Genomic DNA, 23,231 nt, shown 5'->3' with positions numbered 1-23,231 from the left:
TTTCCAAAAGAGCTGTGCTGGTTTACTCTCCCACCAGCATGAAAGCTCAGATTTCACTGTGTTTATGCCAGTGTTATTGTAAGTTTTAAACTTCATTATAAGTTTAATAATTTGATAGCATGCCAGCATTTCTAAAAGATTGCATTGCAATAACACTAAAACCATCTCAGTTTTTAAAACGTTTCTTAGAGCCTCTCATGCTCTCTGCCTTTGGTAGACGTGGAGAGGCCTTAGCTCCCCATCATGAAGGCACGCCCACGAGCTCTCTCCGTCTACAGCGCAGAGTCACCGTGCATGTCCTGTTTAGTCCCAAAGTGGCTAAGAAGACTAATGGAGATGCTGAAAGTGAACATTCATAAGTAGTGAAATTTTAGGTAAATGTAAAGTTTAAGATAATTGACATATGTTATATCAGTACAGTATAAAGGAAGACATAATCTGAGTACCTACTACACAGGACTGTGAGACTTGAATAAAGATACATCACTTCTGACTCTAAATTTTAAAAATCGAAATTTGAGGTGAGGGATGGGAAAAATCTTAAAATTTATATAGAAAATCAAATACATAAGAATTTCCAGGAAGATTCTCAAAAAGTATAATGAGGGGAGGGAATATTAATTAGCCAGGTCAAATATTAAAACATATAACAATTCTGTAATAATTCAGAGTTTCATGTTGACACATAAATAAATTAACTGAGCAGCCAAGAAAGACCAGAATACCCAGATATGGATGGTGAATTGAACATATCATAAAGATATAAAAATAGGTTCTAAAATATATTGGTACCAAAAACAAAAAAAACCTAACATATAGAACAAAAGAAAGCTATATTGTGTTATTTATATTAAAGCGGTAATTGGGGAAAATATCTGTCTATACATACAGCCTATGTCTAAACATACATTTACATATGTGCATGTGCATAGAATTTTCTGGAAGGACACATGAAACTGGTAGAAGTGATTGTCAATCAATGAGTTCAGAGATGAGAGGGAGGCTTACTATTTAATATTACCTTTGCTATACTTTGGAGCTCTTAAACCAACTTCAAATAACCTATTTTTAATAATTTAAATAAAATATTAGCTCAGAATAAGGCAGAGCCAGTAAGAAGTTCTACAAACCAAGTATGTCAGAGAATTTTTTTCTAACTTTCCACATGAAAATGTTAGTGTCCCTGTATCTGATATACCAGGAGTTGTAGAAACCTACCATTCTGCAGTTCTTTGCCTAGGCCGGTGCACAGTTTAGGCTTGTCGTAAAGGCTTTCTGAAGTGTGAAGGTAACTTTCCTTCACTATGGAATGGGTCTAATTTAGGAAGCAGGGTTGCATAGTTGGCAGTCCTCTTAAATACTTTCTCTATAGTTCCAGTGTGAAATATCAAACTTTTGGCAGCCAGGCAAGTTTCATGAATTCATGTGTAGCATTTCTTTCTGTTTAGAATTGAGATCCAATGCCCAGTGCCTCGCTTTTTAAAATTATCTTTCTGAAATCTTGCTACATTTCTGCATGGTTGAAATGAATCCCTTTGGACCCATTAAGAGTTGTTAAAATTTTCCCCTTGGCAAGGCATTGCCGTGGATTTCAGCCGAGGTCGGTTTCTTGCTGCTCTTTTACATTCTCCTTGTTCTTAGCCTCCACAGTTCCTTACTCCACCACAGCCTGAGACACAACATCAAAACTTATCTTCACAAAGAAAACTAAGCAAGTTTTCTCTTTTATAAATGTAACACTGAAGAAAACATGAAAATATCTTACCAATAATCTTATCAAATCAGTAATTTTGCAAGCCTTATGGAGTTAGCATCTCACACAATAGAAACAGCCATGTTGTGTATATGATTATCTTTAAAAGATTGCCTCCCAAAACAATAATGCCTGTGCCAACCAAATATAAATCAGAATGTAATATAACTGCTGGCATTTTGGCCACTGTGATCATTAATAATAGCCTAGTCTGGAACAGGTGGTGGAATGGTGGTGGTTTATGAATTATAAGAGAATCCCAGTAAGCTGGTTCTTGCTCCCAGTGTTAGTGGCAGCATTCATTATCATTGTCTCATATATATCATGTCTATAACAAATAACCCCAGAACTTGGTGCCTTAAAACAACAGTAATCATACCTATAGGCTAGGAATTTGGGAGCAGCATTGTGGAGAAGTTCTGGCTGTAGTTTCCCAGGCAGTTATAGTCAAGTCAGCCAGGTGTTCACTTTGGCTAGATGCTACACTTCTAAAGGTCTCACTGCATGACTAACAGGATTAGTGCTGGCTATTGGCTGGGGACCTCAGTTCTCCCTGGCTCTGCTTAAGTGTTCATACAGCATGGCAGCTGACTTTTTCCAGAACAAGCAATGCAGCAGAGCAAGGTGGGACCTGCAGTGCCTTCTGTGACACAGCACCAAAGGTCACACGCTGTTGTCACCAGCCCTGATTCAGTGTGGGAGGGAACTGGACAAGGCCATAGATACCAGAAGGCAAGGATTCCTGAGGACCATCTTGGAAGCTGGCTACCACAGTGGCCCAAGCAGGATCTAGTCTTTAGGAAAAGAGCAATTTGGGCTCAGTTAAAAAAATAAATAAAAATAAAAAGCCAAGTCAGGAGCTTCATCTCTTCTCCGTAAGTACAAATGCTAAAAGTTTGGTTATATTACATCCAATAACTGGTGATTTTAAAGGAGGAAATTTGTATTGAACAAAGGACCGTAGTCAAGAACTGCTGAACATACTTCAGATTTTTCCCCCCACTAACTCTTAAGTGAACATTTTTCTAACATTAGATTTCTGTAAGATGACTAATGGATTGTAGGGTAGTTCGGCCATTGTTACAGCATCGTCCCAGGATGCCAAGGTTGCAGGTTCGATTCCTTCAAAACTAAGAAATCCCACCAGGTCATTACCACCTAAGAAGGTGGAAGAGAATTCTACTTAGTTCCCCAGGACAATCTGCGACTGTCTCGGCTCTGCAGGCACTGCCTGTGAAGTAATGGCTCATTTACCCTGCCTTAGCTGTAGCTCCACATTTCTCACTTATTTGGATAAAGAGAATGAATTTTATTTTACAAAGCAGTAACTAATGCTTTGGTTTTAAAATAGACTTTTTGCTCTCCAGTTCTCCCATCTTTCCCACTAATTGTGCTTTTGCTTTGAGTGAATGCACAAAAAGTAAGTCTCATTGTCTCCTGTGAAGCTAGTACGTCAGGGTGGACCATGGCCCCAGACCATGCCAGCACCATTTATAAAGGTAGGTGGAACAGAAAGTAATTTCACTAGTTTTATTGTTCTTGTTGCTTGTTTTGCTTTCAAATATAACCAGACCATTATTTTTCAAAGTTGTCTTCCAAAACAAAATGTCCTTGAATATTTCTGCAATTCCAAACAGTGCTGCCTTTACTGAAAATAATTTTGCACTTAATATCTAGAAATTACATTCAGAGCTTGCAGCACATTCTTTTGAGGACTCAATGGTGACAAATCAATCAGATTATTTTATTAACACACCAGATAGTTGTAGATTCAAACTACTACTGACATAAATACAAGAAGAAAAATTATGGAATGTGTCTTGTGGCTCAATTCAGTGGCTATATATAGTGAAATTAAATTAATGCAGAAAATTAAAGAAATGTTAAAGAAAAAATTTAAGTATTGGCTGGTAATAATAGAGAATTATCATTTCTGGATGTCATTGACACATTTTCATTGTATCACCAACATTATTTATCTTCATATACTCTTAAGTTTACCTAGTGGAAAAGTTAAATAAAAAGTTCTGTAAGAACTTTTTAAAACAAAAAAATGTTCAATTATTATATTGTTCAATTTTTATATTTTATACCATTTTTAAATGTTATAAAAATGTATTATTTTATTGACCTATAAAACACACAAGCTTATTAACTTGGTTTTCTTGGTCTATTTATAAGAACATTTTATCAAAATGGGTATTTTAAATGTTATAAACATGTAATACTGTGCTAAATTAGACTATAAATTATTAATTTGGAAAACAAATACATTTTTATTATTTTTCTAGTATGCCTTTATGTGTTGTAATAGGCAGCTATTAGGAAGTAAGATGCCTTCCATGTGCACATATGCTATCTTTGGGCACACAGGCCTCTGCTGTAAATGTATAATTGTACATTTGGACAAATGTAAATGTAACATTTGTCCAAATTTAAGAGTTGGTTTTTGTGTTTGTACTTATCCTTTCATACACTTATACACATTTGTTATTTGTTCAGAAGATTTATCTTTAGCTTTTATCCAGTATGGGTACATTGACTTGTGAGGGGGGGGGAGGGGGAGTAGTAGTAGTAGAAGAGAGAGTACAAAGTCAGAAAAAGAGCTGAATTCTTGAAAGAGATTGCAACAGCAGGAAAGGAATTAGATTTTTGGCTGCTGACACTTGGCTCAAGGGGGTTGATTCAGTGAAGCCACATGGTGTGGTGAAAAGAGCAGAAGTCAAAAGGCTTGGGCTTAAAAGTCCTTGGCTCTGCCACTAATCTCTCTGAAGGGCCTCAGACAAATCACTTGACCTCTGTGAGCTTCTGTTTCCTCATCCATAAAATGAGACTTTGAATGACTTGTTTGCAAAAACCCCTTCCAGCTATAACATTCTGTCATTCCAATTCTGAGCATACTGATTCAGATCTTCTTTTTCCTCTATTATTTGCATCCAGTCTACCTAAATATCCACAAATGTTTAACTTAGAGAATTTGTGTTAATCAGCTCAGGCTCCATAACAAAATACCATAAACTAGATGGCTGAAACAACAGACCTTTGTTTTCTCACAATTCTGGAGGCTGGGAGTCCAAGGTTAAGGTACTGGCCTCTTTGGTTTCTGGTGAGAGCTCTCTTCCTGGCTTACAAATGGCCACTTTCTTGCTGTCTCCTAGCATGGCCTGTTTTCAGTGGGAGAGCATAGAGAGAAGGACCTTTCTCTTCCTTTTATAAAGCCAACAATCCTGTCATATTAGGACCCCTGACAGCCTCATTGAACCTTAAATACCTCCTTAAAGCTTGGTCTCCAAATACAGTCACGTTGGACATCAGGGCTTGAACATATGAATTTGGGGGGAACACGATATAAGCTGGAGCAGTTCCCCTCGATATTTCACTCTAGGCCCTCTCTTTTTCCCAGGTGGTTCATATTCACTACCCTCCTTTTTAAAATAAGAACAAAAAACCTAAAATTTGATGAGCTTCCAAAATTAGAGAAATAATAAATATAGTATCAACACATGTGTAAAAGAAATAGAAATGGAAATGGCATTTTGATGAAACTTTTCTTCAGCATTTCATTATGGAAACTCTGTCACATAAAACACACAGGCTTACAGAAAAATTGATAGAAGTTTACAGTGAACACCCATGTACCACCACCTGGATCCACAAGTATTATTTTATTCTTGTCTTGTCGCAGTTGACTCCTCCATTCATCCATCAGCCACATTTTTTAAATCTATTTCAAAGTAAATTGCAGACACTAATACTTAAGCATGCATATTAATTAAAGTTCATTTTTGTCTTTTAAGATAAAATTTTCATACAATGAAATGCACAAATGTTAAGTGTTTTATTCTGATGAAATTCTTTTAGATCATCATTTTAAATCTTGCTGGGTTCTAATGCATGCTAATTGAAAGAGTTTTGTTGTGAGAAAAAGAGATACTATTGCATGGGTAGAAGCTGTTTATAATATATCCAAGTTGTTGAAAGCACCACTATTTAAGTCACTAAAAGGGACAGAGCTCAAAAATGGGAGCATGAAGAAAAATGTCAAAACTTCCTTTTTTAAAAGGAATTTGGCAAATGATTAGGGAAAGTCTAGTTATAGGCATTTATGTACTTTGTACATATTAGATATAAATAATTTTGCTTTCTACCTTTGCTCTGCTTTGTAAATTTGAGGTCAGAGAAATAGGAAAAAACATGTTTCTCCTCTCTGCTGGTTCCTGACTCATGGTTCCTACCTTGTTAAAGATCGATAGGTGAGTTAGTGGATGAGTTAAAATGAGTGACTGTCCCAGCAGTCAGAGGTCCTTCCCAGGGCTCCTCAACTGGTGGTTCTGAGATTATTACAATAGATCCTCTAATAGACAGTGCACTGCGCTCTCCAGATTGTTAGAGAAGGGATTCCAGGCAGGTTAGAAAGGGCCTTTCTCATTCATAGGAATGCAGAATTGGTTTCGATTTATTTGCATTTGTGTATATAATATGTACAACTATAGTTATATATACATTTGTATTCATATATAGAGATGCACTGACTTTGAGCATATTAAGAATATTTGTCAACACCCTTCTTTTGCTAGTGCCTGAATTAGTTGTAGATTTCTCAGAGCGGTTGCAGTTTGAAGTGTCTGAATCCACTGGAATCTGATTGTTCTTTGTGGTTTATATCTCAGCTCCTTGTTCACCACTCAGCATTCACCACTGTCTTAATGAGTTATCCCAGCATCTAGCAGCATTCGTGACTGTTTTTCTCCAAAGCCACTTGAAGTCATCTCCTGAGCACTAGAAGGAATTGTTTGTGCCTGTGACAGTTGGTAAAGAGGGGCGTTTTTTGGTATTGCCACAGTCCTCAGGGTGTGATAGGCTATTTGTCTTTCCAAGCAGATACTCTTAAAGGAAAAATAAAAAGGCAAACCAACGTATTCTCCAGATTGAAAATTTCTTACCTTTGGTACTTGGACAAGAGCTGGCACTGCTGCAGATGGCCTGTCTTTTTAAGCACTGCTCACGCCATCCACAAGGACACAAGGTCTCGTCAGCACACCCGCCCTGCTGCTGATGGTCTCGTCCTGTGGAAATGAGCAGTGGACGCCTCGCTGAGATTTGGCCCGTTTATTCAGAGCGATCTAGTGACAAAGAGGACCCAGAATCAGCAGCAGGTCTACCATCTGGGGCAGGATAGATCCCAAGCAGGTCATTATCACAGGGAGCCCAGCCTGGAGGCAAAAGCATAAGGGGCACAGGCTGCACTGCAGCAGTCATCTGCAATTGTGGACAGCAGCCAGAAGGCAGCATCGGGCGCCTCTGACTGCTGACAAGGAATCAGTCCTTCCTACCAGGAGGTTGGGCAAACATCAGGAGATGTAGGAAGCAGTCTCTGTGGTGGAGTGGGAGAACGCAGGCAGCACAGAGCTCCCAAGAAGGTGGAACAGCAGGAGTCAGTAGGGATGGGAACCCACATGGGCAAAAATGACACCTGCAGGAATCCTAGCAGCAGCCTCCAAGTGGGATGGGAGTGGGGGGTCAGCTCACAGAGTCAGTGAAATGACAAAGTGGGTAGGGCAGGGTATAAGCGGAGAAAGCCACCTACTCACAGATGATTTTCTTGACACTCTGTGAGGCAGAAGCATTATTTTTTGCAATTTATTATTTTTATTTTTTTAATATATATTATTTTATTTTATTGTTGTTCAATTACAGTTGTCCCAGTTTTCCCCCATTGCTCTCCCATGCCCCACCCACCTCTTCCCCCACCCCTGCACAGTCAGTCCCTACCCTGTTGTCCATGTCCATGGGTTCTTTATACCTGTTCCTTGACTAGACCCTTCCCCTTCTTGCCCCCATTATCCCCCTCCTCTCTCCCCTCTGGCCACTGTCAGTCTGTTCCTCTTTTTCCATGTTTCTGGTTATATTTTGCTTGTTTGTTTGTTTTGTTCATTAGATTCCACTTATAGGTGAGATCATATGGTATTTGTCTTTCACCACTGACCTATTTCACTAGCATAATACTCTCCAGTTCCATCCATGCTGTTATGAAAAGGTAGGAGTTCCTTCTTTCTTTCTGCTGTGTAGTATTCCACTGTGTAAATGTACCACAGTTTTTTGATCCACTCATCTACAGATGGGCACTTAGGTTGTTTTCAGCACTTGGCTGTTGTAAACAGGGCTGCTATGAACATAGGGTGCATCGGTTCTTTTGAATTGGGGTTTCAGGATTCTTCAGGTATAGTCCTAGCAGTGGGATTGCTGGATCAAAAGGCAGATCCATTTTTAGTTTTTTGAGGAAATTCCATACTGTTTTCCACTGTGGCTGCACCAGTCTGCATTCCCACCAACAGTGCAGTAGGGTTCCCTTTTCTCCGCATCCTTGCCAGCACATGTTGTTTGTTGATTTGTTGATGATGGCCATTCTGACAGGTGTGAAGTGGTATCTCATTGTGGTTTTTATTTGCATCTCTTTGATGGCTAGTGATATTGAGCATCTCTTCATATGCCTATGGACCCTCTATGTGTCCTCCTTGGAGAAGTGTTTGCCCAGGTCCTTTGCCCATTTTTTAATTGGATTGTTTGTCTTCCTGGTGTTGAGTGATATGAGTTCTTTATATATTTTGGGGATAAAACTCTTGTCCAAGGTACTGTTGGCAAATATGTTTTCCCACATGGTTGGTTCCCTTTTCATTTTGCTGATGTTCTCTTTAGCCAAGCAGAAGCTTTTTAGTTTGATGTTGTCTGTGAGGCAGAAGCATTGTGAGGCGCAGCCTCATCTAGGCAGGCGGGTGGTGACATCATCCTTAAAGGCTGGAGTGGATAGTTCCATGCTCAGAGTTTTTTCTTTAAAAAGTATAATCATCAGGGTAAGGAAAACTGTTTTGAACTTGGTTTTTAAATTTTACTTTACGTTTTCCTGGGGTTTAAGTTCTATTTGCTTCCAGCATGGTCCAAATGCTTACTTCAAAGCAAACATTCTAACAAGAACTTGTTAAAAGGAAGGGAAACCAGCTCCTGTGGCTTCTTGTCCACCAGCAATGGAGGCACTCACAGAACCACGTTTGTGAGTTGAGTGTAAATGAATCCGAAACCTACAAATTAGATTTCCCTTGAAATACACATGGGTTTAAAACCTTAACGGGAAAAGAACTTGGCAAATCAAATCTGACCATATTCAGTAAAACCTCACTAATTTGAACTAATGACCAAGAGACCCATTGAGAATTACTGCGTATTTGTGAGCATGTCAGCATGGGAACAAATACCAAAACAGGGGTGAGGGGGTATGGAGGGAGAGTGAGAGGGAGGGAATCAAAGTTCCAGCATCAAACAAACATACTTTCTGGTACAATGAAGAATGAATTTGAACGGTTACTGGAATGAAACTCAATAGCTTAATGAGCGCCTTGCTGCGGAGGGCCCGCCCGCTGGGGAAGCAGCCATGCCCTGCAGCCTGCCTGAGCCAACAGCCAGTGTGCACTGAGGTCAGGAGGCCTTTGCTCTATTGAAAGTTGGGGGGGTTGTGGTTTCTGCAGGGGTGTGAACCAATGAGATTCTACCATGTGTCATGCACACTTGGTATGGGCTTGCACATACAGGCTGTGATTGTAAACCAGCATTGAGGATGGCATTGCTTATTACTGCTTTTTAAAAACAAACAAAAAATAAAACAACCAAGAACTTGGTAGAAGAGACAGCAGGGGAGGTTGGCATACTGGCTAGCTGAATCTTCCTTAGATGTTAGTGAATCATACCTGGAGTAGAAGATGCTTAATTTAAATTATTCTGAATTAAAGATTGACTAATAGCCCTTTATTGTGACATGAATTACATTAAAAATAAAAGTTGCCTCTTCCTTTATAAGTAACTATTTTAAAAGTTATTTGAAGATTTAATTATGTATGGCCCAAATTTTAGTAATTACAATGACCACTTAATTCATTTTGTTTGAGAAATAGAATACTTTATTCCAGTTGTTACCATTTTAACAATTGCAGTTAAGGTCTAGTGGTGACCATATGATTTTACTCACATGTGGGATATAAAACTGAGACTCATAGACACAGACTATGGCATGGTGGCTACCAGAGGGAAGGGCTGTAGAGCCAGTAAAGGGTAAAGGGGGTCAAATACTTGGTGACAGAAGGTGATTTGACTTTAGGTGGTGGACACACAATGCAATGCACAGATAATGTATCATAGAATTGTACACTTGAAACCTATATGATCTTAATAACCAGTCACTCTAATAAATTTAATTAAAAATTAAAAATTTTTAGTATTAAAAATAAAGTAAAAATTTTTAATATTAAAAGTAAAAAATTAAGTACGGTGGTGGTACTTCATTTCACTTTCCTCTCCATAATATGTAGGAATATATAGAGTTTGGATATTCTTTAATACTGAGGAATATCTGTTAATTAAATGTGCTCTGACTGAAGAAGAGCCTGTGGTAATGATTTGGGTTGATACTGATTTCAGTCATTCCTTCCTACTTGCCTTACTGCAAGCCAGTGTTTTAATCAGGTGAAGAATAGCTTAGAACTTCCACTCAAGCAGCCACTGAAGGCTGTAGGGAATAATAAGTATATGTAGCCAGAACTTTCTAAGTCGAACAATGACCAGAAAAGGAATTGTCACCCCACAGCTGGTGCAGAAAAAGACTGAACCTCATTTGACTTCCACTAGAATCTGCTGATATCTTCCTTTTTTAATCTTTTCTCTCTTCCCAATTCCCCAACTAGACAGCAAAGCGCAATTCCTGTAGACCTTTTGTGCCATCCCCTCAAGTCCAGGTGGGAAGTAAGGACCCTGGAGGGGTTTGTTTATTAGCATTCCCACAAGAACTATACTAAAGTGCTTCACTCTTCCCCGGGCCCACTTTTGCCCCTGGGACTCGGGCAAGCAATCTACTTTGCTAAGGAAAAAAAGAAAAACTCAAGTCCAGTGAAGGCTTTCTGAATTATTTTCGACTCCACCTCAAATTTCTGTAGTCTAACTTCTTTCTGTCATGGGCCTGTTTCAGAGGAAAAAGTACTCATTGCTTTGTCAAGCTGGTGGCCTGAACTTTTCTTCTTCACCCCAAGCTCTCTCCCTCGGCTTTCTTCCTCCTCTTTGAGCAGGTTCAGCCCCTGCCTCCCCACCCATCTTGAGCCCTTCCTTGACAGTTCTGTTTACTATTACTATTACTGCCTATTTACAACAGAGCTCCTTAGAAGGTTGGGGAACATTCTACCTTGTGCGTGCGGTGCACTCCAAGTCCTTACCTCCAGTGCCCCACGTGACCTTGCCCCTGACAGGCTCTCCAAAGGCATTTCCTTCTCCCCACTGTTGCTCATTCTGCCATAGCCACACTGGCCCCTCTCTTGTGCCTAAAGTACTCTCTTGGGCGCCTGCCTCAAAGCCCTGCCACTTGCAGTTCTTGGCACCTAGCTTGCTCTTCTATCATCTGTCTGCATGGCAAAACCCCTCATTTCCCGTAGGTCTCAAATCAAATGTTCCCTCAGCTCACAGGCTGATGGTAACTTCATCCCCTCCACTGGGTCCCGCTTGCTTTTGTCCAACTTAACTTTTCCCCTCAGCATTTGTCACCCCTGCCATACTGTGTTTATTTGTATGTCTGTTGTCTGTTTCTCCCACTATAATATGTTGCATGAGGGTATGGACTTGGCCTGTTTTGCTCACTGTGCATCCTCAGCACCTAGAAGAGTGGCTGTTAAAAGTAGTGGGTTCTCGATAAATAACTAATGAATGGTTGCATGAAAGAGATACTGTAGATACATATAAATATCCTATACATACATGCCCTTTCTCTGGTTAACTTTGTTTGTTTGTTTGTTTGTAATTAATGATTTTTCTTTGAGGGACGTTGTTAACAAGTTTTTAAATTGAGTGCTGCTCTCTCTGGCTCTACCTTATTACTTTGTAGCAAACATCATGTCATATGCAGTCAAATCCTTGTTGAGATTCATTTCTTCATTAAGCTTGGAATTCATATTTGTACAATAAGAGAATAAGCCTTCAAGGAGATAAGCTGAGCATCATCAAGGGCTTCTTCTGGATTTTTTAAATTAAATTTTTTGGTCAAGTTCAAGGTTTTCTTTTCTATTTAATTCCCTTTTTCAGTAAGTCTATTGAACCTTTAGGCACTAATAATTTAACAAATAAATATAAGAGAGAAAAGCCTTGCCCATTAGACATTCACAGCCCAGTTGAAAGACACAGTATAGTATTGTTCTATCATAATACGTACTTAATTACTGTGCTAATCCTTCACAGGGTGAAATGGGAGCAAGAGAAGGGTACTTCACCTCGTGCTAGGGTTTAGAGGAAGGGTTGCCTGAGCTGATTTTTGAAGTCTTAAGAAGAGATTAGAGAAGCAGAGACGGAGGAGGTGTGGAGGGAACAGGAGTGTAAGTAGAGCTGTGTGGAGGTATGAAACCGCATGGCGCAGTCAGGAGATGACCAACACCCTGGAATCATGAAAGCACGAAGCACATGGTGGGGAATGGCTGGAGATGAAGAGAAAAGGAGAGGCGGGGGCTTGGGCAAACAGATGCCATATTTAGGAGCTTGGCTTTAATCCTCAATGGGTGACTTTGGAGGGCCTTAAAGCTGGGAAGCAAACATCAGAATTAGAAGGAATATTGTAGCACTTTCAAGTTCTTGGTGGTTTTGAAACTTGACCACATAACTTGTTCTTCAAACAAAATCGTACGTATTAGCTTAGTATCAAAATTAGATGAAAGCAGACCTGCCCAGTTGAGGCTGGGTGGGAAACTCAGCATTTCTAGCTTGGCCTGCCCTCACTCTACCCCTAGCCCTCTGTCAACAGTAGGACACCTTCTAGAACCTCCAGGGCTTCTCTGAGCGCCCTTGCAACAGTAGCCCTTCCAATGTATGCTACAAAACTATGACTTAGAAAGGTACTAATGACAGAGCCCAGAATAGAACCAGGTCTCTTCCCAGTTTAGTGCTTCTTTTAGTATAAAATACTATCATTGAAGAAAAATTTACTATTTGTACAACAGAAACTTCTCACTCCTCTTGTGCAGGTGCAACATACAAGATAAAAAAACTCGTCGAAGTTGAATTAAATGTTCTACTTTTAGTACATGTTTATTAATCTTTGTGCAGTTTTTTAAAACATATTACACTCTTTTAGTTTTGTGCCCTAGTTCATACAGTTCCCTTTGCTTTTTCTTGCTGAGAGAGTTCCAAGTTATCCCTCAAATTAAAGTTTTAGGAATTAGATAGAGTTTTCTGTTAAGGTCTCTTGTCAATGTCATACCTTCCCATTAAGTCTTGGGTTTACTGACCTGTCTAAATAGTATATCACGGCTGAAACCTGCTATAGTGGCAAAAGCAGTAGAATAAGAGTCAGGAGACTGGTTGTCCTCCCCATCCAGCCGTTAACTGGCTGAATAACACTTGGAAAAGTCACTCAAGCTCAACTGTACAATGAGAAGGTTAAACTAAATTATCTCAAATGCCCATTCCAGCTCCTACAGTCTGTGATTCTAATTACAGCATCGTCATCGTCGGCAGCCATCCGTCTCGAGAGACGATGGTGTAGCTTCTTAAGAGTCTATCTGCACCGCCGAGAATGGCTGTGCAGTCCGACTCGGGAGTGACATGGTATCTGTCTCCTCCCGTGTTGAATCGACATCTTGTGATGACGCTGAAGCTACAGAGCCTGGGCAGGGTAATATGGAGGGTCTGCTGTTGCCCATGCAGCAGACCCCCCCTCTCTTCGCAGCTGAAGGGTCCAAGGGAAAGACGGAGTCGATACAGCTTGGCTTCAGGTGCGCCGCAGGAGTTGCCGGTGTTGACTACAATGTCAAACCGCCTTAGGGACTCCGGCTCCGGATTTTCTGTCGGGGTTTACTCCCTTAGCCTTTCCCCTGAAGAGGTATGCCGCAAGGCAGCGGAGGTTTTTTGGAGTCAGAGTTTTCCTTCTCTGATGTACCCTGACTGGAAGATCGAACCAGCGACACTTAGCTCGCAGGCCGACGCTCAATCCACTGAGCTAAACCAGCCAGGGCTATAATTACAGCATACATTGTGTTTTACCTTTGAAAGTGTTGCCGTCTTATGGACTGTCACAAGCTCTCGTTTTTGGTGGTCCTCATGACTCAAGATAGTTGGCTACATGAGTTCAGTGTTACTATCTCAAAAGAGAAGTAGTCATTTATTCATGACTTACCAAGGGCAAAGGACATATACTAAAGGAATGTGTTTTTTTTCTTCTTGGCAACAGTATTCCCAGTCTGGGCCTTAGAATGGCTTCCCTACAATGCTGGTAATCCACTTTCCGCGACCTATCAGTGGGCCACTCAGCCTTAGACAACCCACTTAGTAGATGTTTATGAAGAGCTCTGTTTATCTCAGTGACAAGCATGCTATATAAACTCTTTAAGGACTCTCAGAACTGTAGAAGCCTTTCAGAGTCCTTTTCTGAACTTCCTATTCTGTATTTGATTCCCTAATCTCCTTTTTTTCTGCAGAAGGCCTTCCTCAATGTGCTATTTCAAGTCCTTCACATCAAGCCCTATTACTTTGGGATTAAGTGTGATATAACAAACAATGACATTATTATATTGGAAGGACAAGAAATAGGGGGTAAGTTATAAAGCAGAACATTTTTATTTACACAGCAGTGTTTTAATAACCAGTAAAATTTTGGAAGAGAGCTAGAAAAATAGTTAAAAGATAAATGGACTTATGTTTCAATGTTATGATTTTTCACATACACTAAAGTTCATTTTTACTTTTTTTGAAAATCCTTGAATTTCGGACAGGACCCTGGGAGAGTTGTTGGCATCCTTTGGTCAACACATTTGTCAGGGTATTTTCTTTTTCAATGTTCTTCTATGGTTCTATTAAGCAATAACCTCATTAGCAACACATTCTGAGTGGTATAGTATGATAGCTTTACTACAAAGGAGTTCTGTATTTCATTTGCCAGGATATAACACTCTTATGACAGGGGAGAAAAAGAAAACTTGCTATGAAGGGGAAGCTTAGACATTATTTACTCTAAATATTGGAGCTTTCCATTTGAAAGTTTACAGAGGCTGAAGAATTGTTGAGTTTGGAGATTTCGAAATAAAAATGTGCAGCGAACTCTAAAAATGTTTCCACCTTGAAAACAAGCCCTATTCCCTCCTGTGAGCATTTGCCTTACATAGCTTTGGATTAGCCTATAAGTTATTTTCATCACAAATACCTTTCACTAAGACACACAGTATCACACTCTTCTGGAGTGAAACATAACATTCTGGTTCAGGGCAACCTGAGAACAGACTGTCATGTGTTGAGTTAGGTGCTTTTTTTTTTTTTTTTTTTTAACCTCTTTATATCAAGTCTATTTTTTAGGCTGCATCCGGTTAGAGCGTGCAGACTCTGAAAGGCCCAATGCAAATTAACCCTGGCAGTAGTCCAGAAGTGCTGGGAACTGGCAAATTTAAATCATTTTCAACTCTGATTTTTTTTCTTTTACCTTTGGTTTTATGTCACCATATATGAGTTTAAACTATGGAAAAATGTGTTACTATTAATTTTACCTCTTTGGGAGCCTTAACTTGCTCTACATAGGCAGAATATATTACAAACAGTGTGACTGTTCACAAAAAGTTGTATATGGCAAAGAGATCAGTAAGTCTCAGGAAACCATAGAGACAAGGCTTCGTTGACACAGTTAAAAAGATCTGTACACAGATGTTCCTCTGGTCCCCGTCCCATGCCTGTCTCTCTGTGGCGTAACAATATGCAGGAGTGCGGTGCTTTCCCAGCTGTGGATGAGAGGGGTGGGCACATGGATGAAGACTAAGCTCTATCTGAACTCAGTATTTGAGGTTGAACCACATGAAATTGCCATATTTGTAAGTCCAAACCAGTTAAATGCCAACAGTTTCATATGGTTCAACCTAATAATTATGTTAATCTGTTATCCATTAGCAATTACCTTTCAATTCACCTTTGCTCCCAGTATAAACTAAATTCACCTAAGTCAACAAGCCATTCCTAAAACAAAGCATCTCAAAAAGATACAAGAGTTCTCTGTGCCTCAGTTTCTTCACCTAAAAAATAGGATGGTAATGGCACCTGCCTTGTAGGATTATTGTGAAGATTAAATGTAAAGGGCTTAGAATAGCATGGCACATAATAAGCACTCAATAAATTTAGCCATAGTTGGCATTGTTATCATTGTCAGCATCTTACTTGTTTGTTGAACAAATATTTATTGGTATCTGACTACATGATAGGCCAAGTGTCGGGCTCTGAGACCAAATATCTGAACAGCCTATATTTCCTGCCCTAAGGAGCATACAAGCAAGTATATGGCAACTATAAATGTGGTAAGTGCTACTGTAATACCGTAAGGTCAACAGGTGCTGTGGACACACATAGGTAAAGCCTGACTTTGTCGTAACAATCAGGAAAGCTTCTTGCAGAAAGTCTCATATAAGCTGATACCTAAAGGACTGGTGGCAGTTAGTTAAGCAAATGAACCAGGAAGATCAGTCTCATCAGCCTGAGTATTAAGTATAGAGGCCTGAGGAAGGGAGCGTGCTGTGACCTGAGATGGGCAAGTAGTTAAATATGACAAGAGCAGGGCACAAAAAGTGAAGTCGCTGCTTTCCTCCTGCTGTGCACTTGTTACACAGGACGTCAGCAATTCACCTGTTGCCACGAAAGCGGAAATGTGTGTGATTATTCTACCAATATAATGAACTTATTGCCATTGCCACTTTGAATAGCTTGAGAGTTGCTTACCAAGGGGTTCCAGCCATAGTATTTTTGTCTATATGAAAATGACTGTTTTATATAGGTATTTTTGTACATCAAAGTCCCTAACTAGGAAAAATGAACTAAAACAATCTGTTCTCTAAAATAAAAAAGTATTTTTAAACAAATCTGTTCATAGTACCACATAATAGCAATAGTAATATGATGGTAGAAGTTGGGTTACCTATTTATATGAAAAGGGTACAGTTTTTAAAAAATAAAGCCAGTTAACATTTAGCTAAATGTGGACATTAAAAATCAGCCTATTGAGCTGAACTTTTTTTCTCTAAAGCAGAGCAAATCAGTGAGTACAAAAGATTGCAGCAGTCAGATCCCTTCCAGCGAAGCTGCTCCCAGACAGAACATACCTTTTCTTCATCCAGCCCAAATGCATTCAGAGGATATGTTTTCTTCTACTTTTATCTTATTAATGTAGAACTTACATGTTCATTATGGGACTTTATCTTTGATGAAAGCATTAGAAGTGATGCCTTACATTTCTATTGTATTTTCAGATTATCTGCAAAAACTAAGATTAAAATGGTAAACGTTATGAAAGAAGCAAAACGTAGACAAAGTGAATCGGAATATTTAATAAAGGGATGTATTTCTTTGACTTTAAAAAGACTATTTACTCTTCAGCCTAAATGTTTGGGTTAGTTTATGATCTAGAAAATTGATTGAATTGAAATGTATATCTTTCTCCCATCTAATAACATACATAATTCTCTACTCATAAATGCTCAAGCCCCCATGATTTCTTTATTACAGATTTTATTCTCATTTATGAGCTCCATGTTAAACTGCTAAATCAATGGAATCATCACCTTAGCCTTAAATTAGCATAGCACATCATTACAGAAAGCAGTGCTACACATTTAATTGCTGTTTTTAAAAGTTATGTCATGTTGTCATGCCCTACATTTGTGTTCATATGTTACCATGTTTAATTTATAAGGAGTTTGTTTAATTTACAACAGGCTTCTGGGCTCCTTCCTGTTATTCATTAGCTCCCTCAAAGCCCAACTATTTGGTAATAGCTGTGGCTATTGCTGTGTGAATATGGGAAATACAGTGAAACCGAAGTGATATAGGATAAGAGGACACATGTTAGAGAATTGGAAAAGTCGAAAAACAGCGCAGCATGAAATGTCAGACCACAGTTTTGGGCACTGTTACTATATTTTCATAAATGGATGCAGGAACTGCGTTGCAAATACTTGAAGCTGTTTGTTTCCACTTTTGGCCTGACTTTCTACCATTGAAGAAACCATGTCTAATGATCTTGAGGGTTCTTAAAGAAAAAGAAATTATATTTTACATAATGTTTTGCATGTGTGAGTTCCCTCTGGCAGAAGCACTATAATTAGTGTGTCATCTCAGAGAAGGGACCATCTTGAAGATGCAGTGACCACATTGGACTGCCAGCGCTGAGTGCAAGCAGAACATTGTGATATTGTTAAAAGATAAATACCATCTCTTTTCACTTATTCATTCCTTCTCCTTCCTGCTTCTTTGGCTCAAGTAGAAGAAGCAGAGGACAGCTGAGTACAAACAGTTTTCTCCCTTCCTCATTCAGCAAACCATGGAGAAAGATCTTGGCTTCTTGACATTAATAACTTTGCTTCAGCTCTACTTGGAACTATTTGGGCAGCTTTTCAAAATGAAAAAGGTACAATAAAAGAGGACTGACCTTCCTGTTTCACTCATAAAGTAGCAGATTCAGCAAAGGCTCACTCACCTCTGGGAATGACCATATTCCAGGGAGACTTGAAATCATAGAATATTATTTTCTTGCACAACTTCCACTGAAACTATTAAAAGACAATCATCCTGCATAGGCGTAGGGGCAGGCAGTTATGAAGCTTGTTATTAAATAAAAGTAATGGTAGTGTAAATGCCTGGCTGCCTTCTAGACAGTCAAAAAAAGTTCCAGATCAGAGGAAGTGGAGGGAAAACCTAAAGGTTGACCTTGAACCAAAAGCGGGGAAAAAATGTGAACACACATATAATGGGTATGTATAGTGCAGGAATGTATCTGATATTTGTCTGCATTATACACACATGCCCCTCTCATCTCTGTCAGAGTAGTCTTTGCTGTATATTAATTTTTATTTCCCTGTAACATTGGAGAAACTGACACTGACCAAGGGTCAAATGCGGCACATTTCAGGTCAGTACCTGTGGCCGCACAGTAGGAAGAGTGGAAAGATATGAAGAAACCATTCTACAAATAAAGGTTACAGTTTCATTAGGAGAACAAAATAAGAAAAACTGTGCCTTCTGATTCTGTTTTGCATTAGTTTGCATTTGTTTCTGAGTACACTAGAGACAGGATGTCTGCTGCCCCTTATCTGTTACAGTGTGGGCCGTAAAGCCTGGGAGATGAAAAACTGCTGCCTCAGTAGAAGCATCTGCCAGTCAAAGCTGGCCAGCCCGAAACTGGGGCTCCAGCCCATCAGCACCTCCCTCCTCCATGGCAGAGAGACCCAGGCGGAACAGAGCAAAGTTAAGCACACCGTGTTACACAATCCTCTTTAGAAAGTGTGGCATGTTTACATATAAATCCTTGTGATGGGGAAAGCCTAAACTTTAAAATCAGAAAATGTACCATTAAGTTCCTAATTCAGATCTGACTGTTCTTTGATAACCCAAGAACTTCAAGTTGCAGAACTGAATGGAAAAAAATGACCTCGGTGGTTGTTTTCATTTTAACATGCACCTCATCAAGAATACATTTTGTGCTTCCTCCTTTTCATTTTTATCTTTTAGATAAGGAAATACCGTGTTTTATCTCTGGGGTTTTTCTTGGAACTTAAGGGGTGGAGCTAATCCTGTTTCATAAGATAGACCTTCAGGTATTTGAAGACAGCTATTATGTTTCCAGGTCCTGTTAGAAAATCTTTAAAAGAAAAAAGAATTATCTAAATGGTAAATAAGGTTTTGTTCATTTTTATATGAATAATATTTTTAAATCACATTCAAGATATCTTAAAATGCTTGCATTTCACTTGAGTGTGTTTTTGGTGATAAACAGCAAACGGGACACAGTGCAGGAAGAGGTTGGCAAAAGCTGATGGAAGCTGGGTCTCCAAGAGGCTTAAGCAAAGAAGAGGCCTGGCAGGGGCAGTTAGCCAATGGGGACAGAGAGAGAAACCTCCACCAAGGGAAGCTATTTAGTGACATTGACCCCACTGAGCTCCCCACTCCAGAACTGAGTTCAGTAGAGGACCAGGATGACTCACGGTATCTACCTTTCGGTATTAGATTTTCCTGATTGATTGCTGCTTTTCAAAGTAGCTGGTAAAGGATCCCTCTAGCTGCTATGAAGAGAGAGTCCTATATGCAGATTAAGGAGCAGGGAGACCAGGTAGGCAGTTACTACAAGAGGTCACAGAGAGATGATGCTGCAATGTATTTTGCTTTGTTTGGGAAAGTTGATTTCAGACAGTTTTTTGCCTGTTATCACCATTCCTGAATTCATTTTTATTCCCCTCTTTCAGGGTCACCCCTGTTTTTACTTTTATAATTTGCCCTCTGCATTTCCAAGCCCTGAGCATAGTTTAACTAACTAGTCATTTGTTTAAATGACTGCATGCCACACCAGTCATGTCTGTGTCTTGTTCATTCTATCTCCAGTGCACAGCCCAAGGCTGGGTATAGAGAAAGCACGCAGCATATATCAGGTTGGTGCAAAAGTAATGTCTGTCTTTCTTAAAAGGAAATTTTAGATAGTGTTTATTAAATTTGTGCCTCTTCTTATAATTTTTTGATGTCACAGTGACTAATGTATACCTTATTTCTCAGATTATCAAAGTATTGTTCATAATCCTCCACAGTATTTGCACCCATGTTCGTCCCATCTAAAGACCACATTAGAAATGTTTTACTCTGAGTTTCATAAAGGTGCCAGTGCAAGTACAGCAGCAAAGCCTATTCAGAGTGCTTATGGGGACGATGCAGTGACTGAAAGAAGTTGCAGGAGGTGGTTTTCCAGTTTCCGAAGTGGGGATTTCAGTTTGAAAAACGAGGCAAAAGAGGGTCGTCCAAAAAAACTTGATTCCAAAGTGTTGGAAACTGTTGTCACAGAAAACCCCACCATTGCCTCTAGGGAACTTGCAGAACAATTTAACGTAGCCCATACAACTGTGCTACACCAACTGAAAGGGATTAGAAAGGTTTCAGTAGTTGGAAGATGGGTCGCACATGAACTGTCTCCAGAGAATCTGCAACAGCGTGTTGCTTCTTGTGAATCATTGCTTTCACGACACCTTCAGGCACCATTTCTAGGTAGGCTTGTTACAGGTGCTGAGAAGTGGATCCTTTACCATAATGTTAAATGCCACCGATCGTGAATCAGTCAAGGAGGAAGAAGAGTTCAACAACCAAGAGGAGGACTTCATCCTAAGAAGATCATGTTGAGTATATGGTGGGATATGGAAGAAATTGTCCATTATGAACTGTTAGACAACAATCAAACAATTACTGCTAATCTTTACTGTGAACAACTTCATTTGAAAGCAGCTTTGAACTAAAAGCAACCCTCCTTAGTCAACAGAAAGGGTGTCTTCTTCCATCACGATAATGCTCGTCCTCACACAGCTCGACTCACCAAACTTTTCTTGAAAGAGCTTGGTTATGAAATATTGCTTCATCCTCCATATTCTCCTGACCTTGCTCCTTCTGATGATAACTAATTTTGGGGACTACAGAACCACTTTGATGGTCTTAGGCTGACATCAAGAGAAGAGGTTAAAAATGAGTTGGATTCATATTTTGCTTCAAAACCTAAAGAATTTTACAAGCATGGCATTTATAAGCTAGTTGACAGATGGAATGAGGTTCTGGAAAGCAAAGGAGGTTATGTTAACGAATAAATATTTTCATAATCATGGGCTTTTTCATTTTTAAAATAGACCACGAAATTGGACGTTACTTATATTTATTACATGCACCCATTTGTTGAATGCACTTTTCCTATGATGATTTAGAACTGCCTGAGGGTATCAGTGATTCTAAGACCAGTGTGATAGAGCTTAAGAAATGGCTCTGGAGCAACTGCCTAGGTTCACAACATGACTCCGCCACTTAGTAGATGCGTGACCTTGGGCAAGTTAGATAGCCTTCCTAATAGTACCCACCTCATAGAATTGTTACAAACAATAGATGTATTAGCACAAGTATAATGCTTAGAACAGTGCCTGGCACAGAGTAATCACAGTATGTTACCTTTTATAATTGTCGTAAAGAAAACAAAAATTTATTTCTCTTTAATCCCCAAAAAAATAAAAAAGGGCAGCCATTAGGTAAAATACTTTCTACAGCCACTAGGACATTATTTAGAAATGTTAAGATATCAATTTAAAACCTCTAGTTTAGAATTGTTTTGCACTAGGTGGTGGAATAGAACATCCTGAAGACAAAGTGTGAAATCAGATTATTGCCTAGTGAGATTAGGTGTGCCTGGACACACCTTCCTTCTGCCTTGCCCAAGGTTAGCTTAGAAAGACAAGTATGTGAGAAGTAGCATTCATCTTATGCAAATTAACTACTAGTTTTGTGAGAGAGCAAGACTATGTGTGAGCTGATGGTCTATTTGATTAGTAAAACACTGAAAGGTAAAAAATATAGAGAATTTACCATAGCTGTTCTTCTATGAAAATAATCTGTTCTCCAAATTAAGAGTGGATAAATATAGCAGCAGCATTTTTAATGTTTTCATTTTCTTCTAATATTCATGAATACCATTTCTTGGGTGGGGGTTTGAAAGGAGGATAGGGAGAGGAAGCAGAGGCATGAGAGAAGAGAGAGTTCCTTCTCCATTCAGTTTTTCAAAGGAGTAAGTCCTTCAATAGCCTTACAATCAGAAGTGAAGTAAAAATGTGAAATTGAAGCCTGCTGAAATTTGACCTCTAAAGCCATTTTGAGGTAGATGCCATGTTAATTAATATGTTCACAGCTCCCAGTGTAGCTTTCAGTGTAGTTAATGAAGCTGAGCAAGGTCCAAGCATGTCACAGCCAAGCATCGTGCATAATTAGGGGAAAAATAGAGGAGTGGAATTAGTTGAGAGGTAAAGAAAGCCAAATGGAAAAGGTAACTACAGTGGGGAGTTTGTCTGGTGTCACCAATAATTACTTTCCCTCAGGTGCCCATTTTCCTAATTCTGGCTTAACTACTTTTAAAATCGTTGATTCTAAGCCTCTTCCTTCCTTGCTAGAATACAGTAAAAATTAGAAACAAAGTCTTTTGAGTTTCCCCAAGGCTGGAAAATAGAAGATATTGGTATCATTACCGTGAATTGGTCTTCAAATGTCTGAGGATGATGGATTTTCCATTTCCTTTGGCACCCAAATTTATAGGCAATGCCTTTGGGGCCCCTCTTCTTTAAACAAGGAGTCAATCTTCATCCCTTTGGTAGGTTAGGTTCCTGGAAAAGGCCTGACAAGTCAAAATGGTGTGAATCAATTTTCAGTTTTCCCAGAGAAACAGTTTGCCATAGGAGTTTATATTCTCGACCAAGGGCTTGATGCCCAGCCTTTTATAGAAATAACTCCAGACACCAAGATTTCATCAACTAAGTCAATTAAAGAAGGTGCTCTAGTGTTTCACAACATAAGACTTATACGTATTTTTACTATAAGGTCATAGTAAACTGTATGGAATCTTTAAAAAAAAATTTTCTATCACACTTTTAAGGAAACT

The 23,231-nt window shown here is 39.3% G+C and overlaps 1 protein-coding gene across 4 annotated transcripts in view; it reads left to right on the top strand.

Moving 5' to 3' along the window:
• Positions 1-23,231, top strand: part of SUPT3H (SPT3 homolog, SAGA and STAGA complex component) — a 502,007-nt gene that overhangs the window by 425,688 nt on the left and 53,088 nt on the right. For 2 of the 4 annotated variants that reach the window (XM_090282518.1, XM_090282519.1), the window contains exon 12: positions 14,245-14,359. The exons of the other annotated variants lie outside the window; for them this stretch is intronic. In XM_090282518.1, the coding sequence (XP_090138644.1) occupies positions 14,245-14,359 (115 nt within the window). The remainder of the gene's footprint in view (positions 1-14,244; positions 14,360-23,231) is intronic. 4 annotated transcript variants of the gene reach the window in all.

Source organism: Furipterus horrens, unplaced genomic scaffold (assembly GCF_987537825.1).
Source record: "Furipterus horrens unplaced genomic scaffold, mFurHor1.1.pri manual_scaffold_6, whole genome shotgun sequence".
Classification (NCBI taxonomy): Eukaryota; Metazoa; Chordata; class Mammalia; order Chiroptera; family Furipteridae; genus Furipterus; species Furipterus horrens.
The sequence above is the reverse complement of the archived record's forward strand: the minus strand, read 5'-3'. Positions and strand labels throughout refer to the sequence as shown.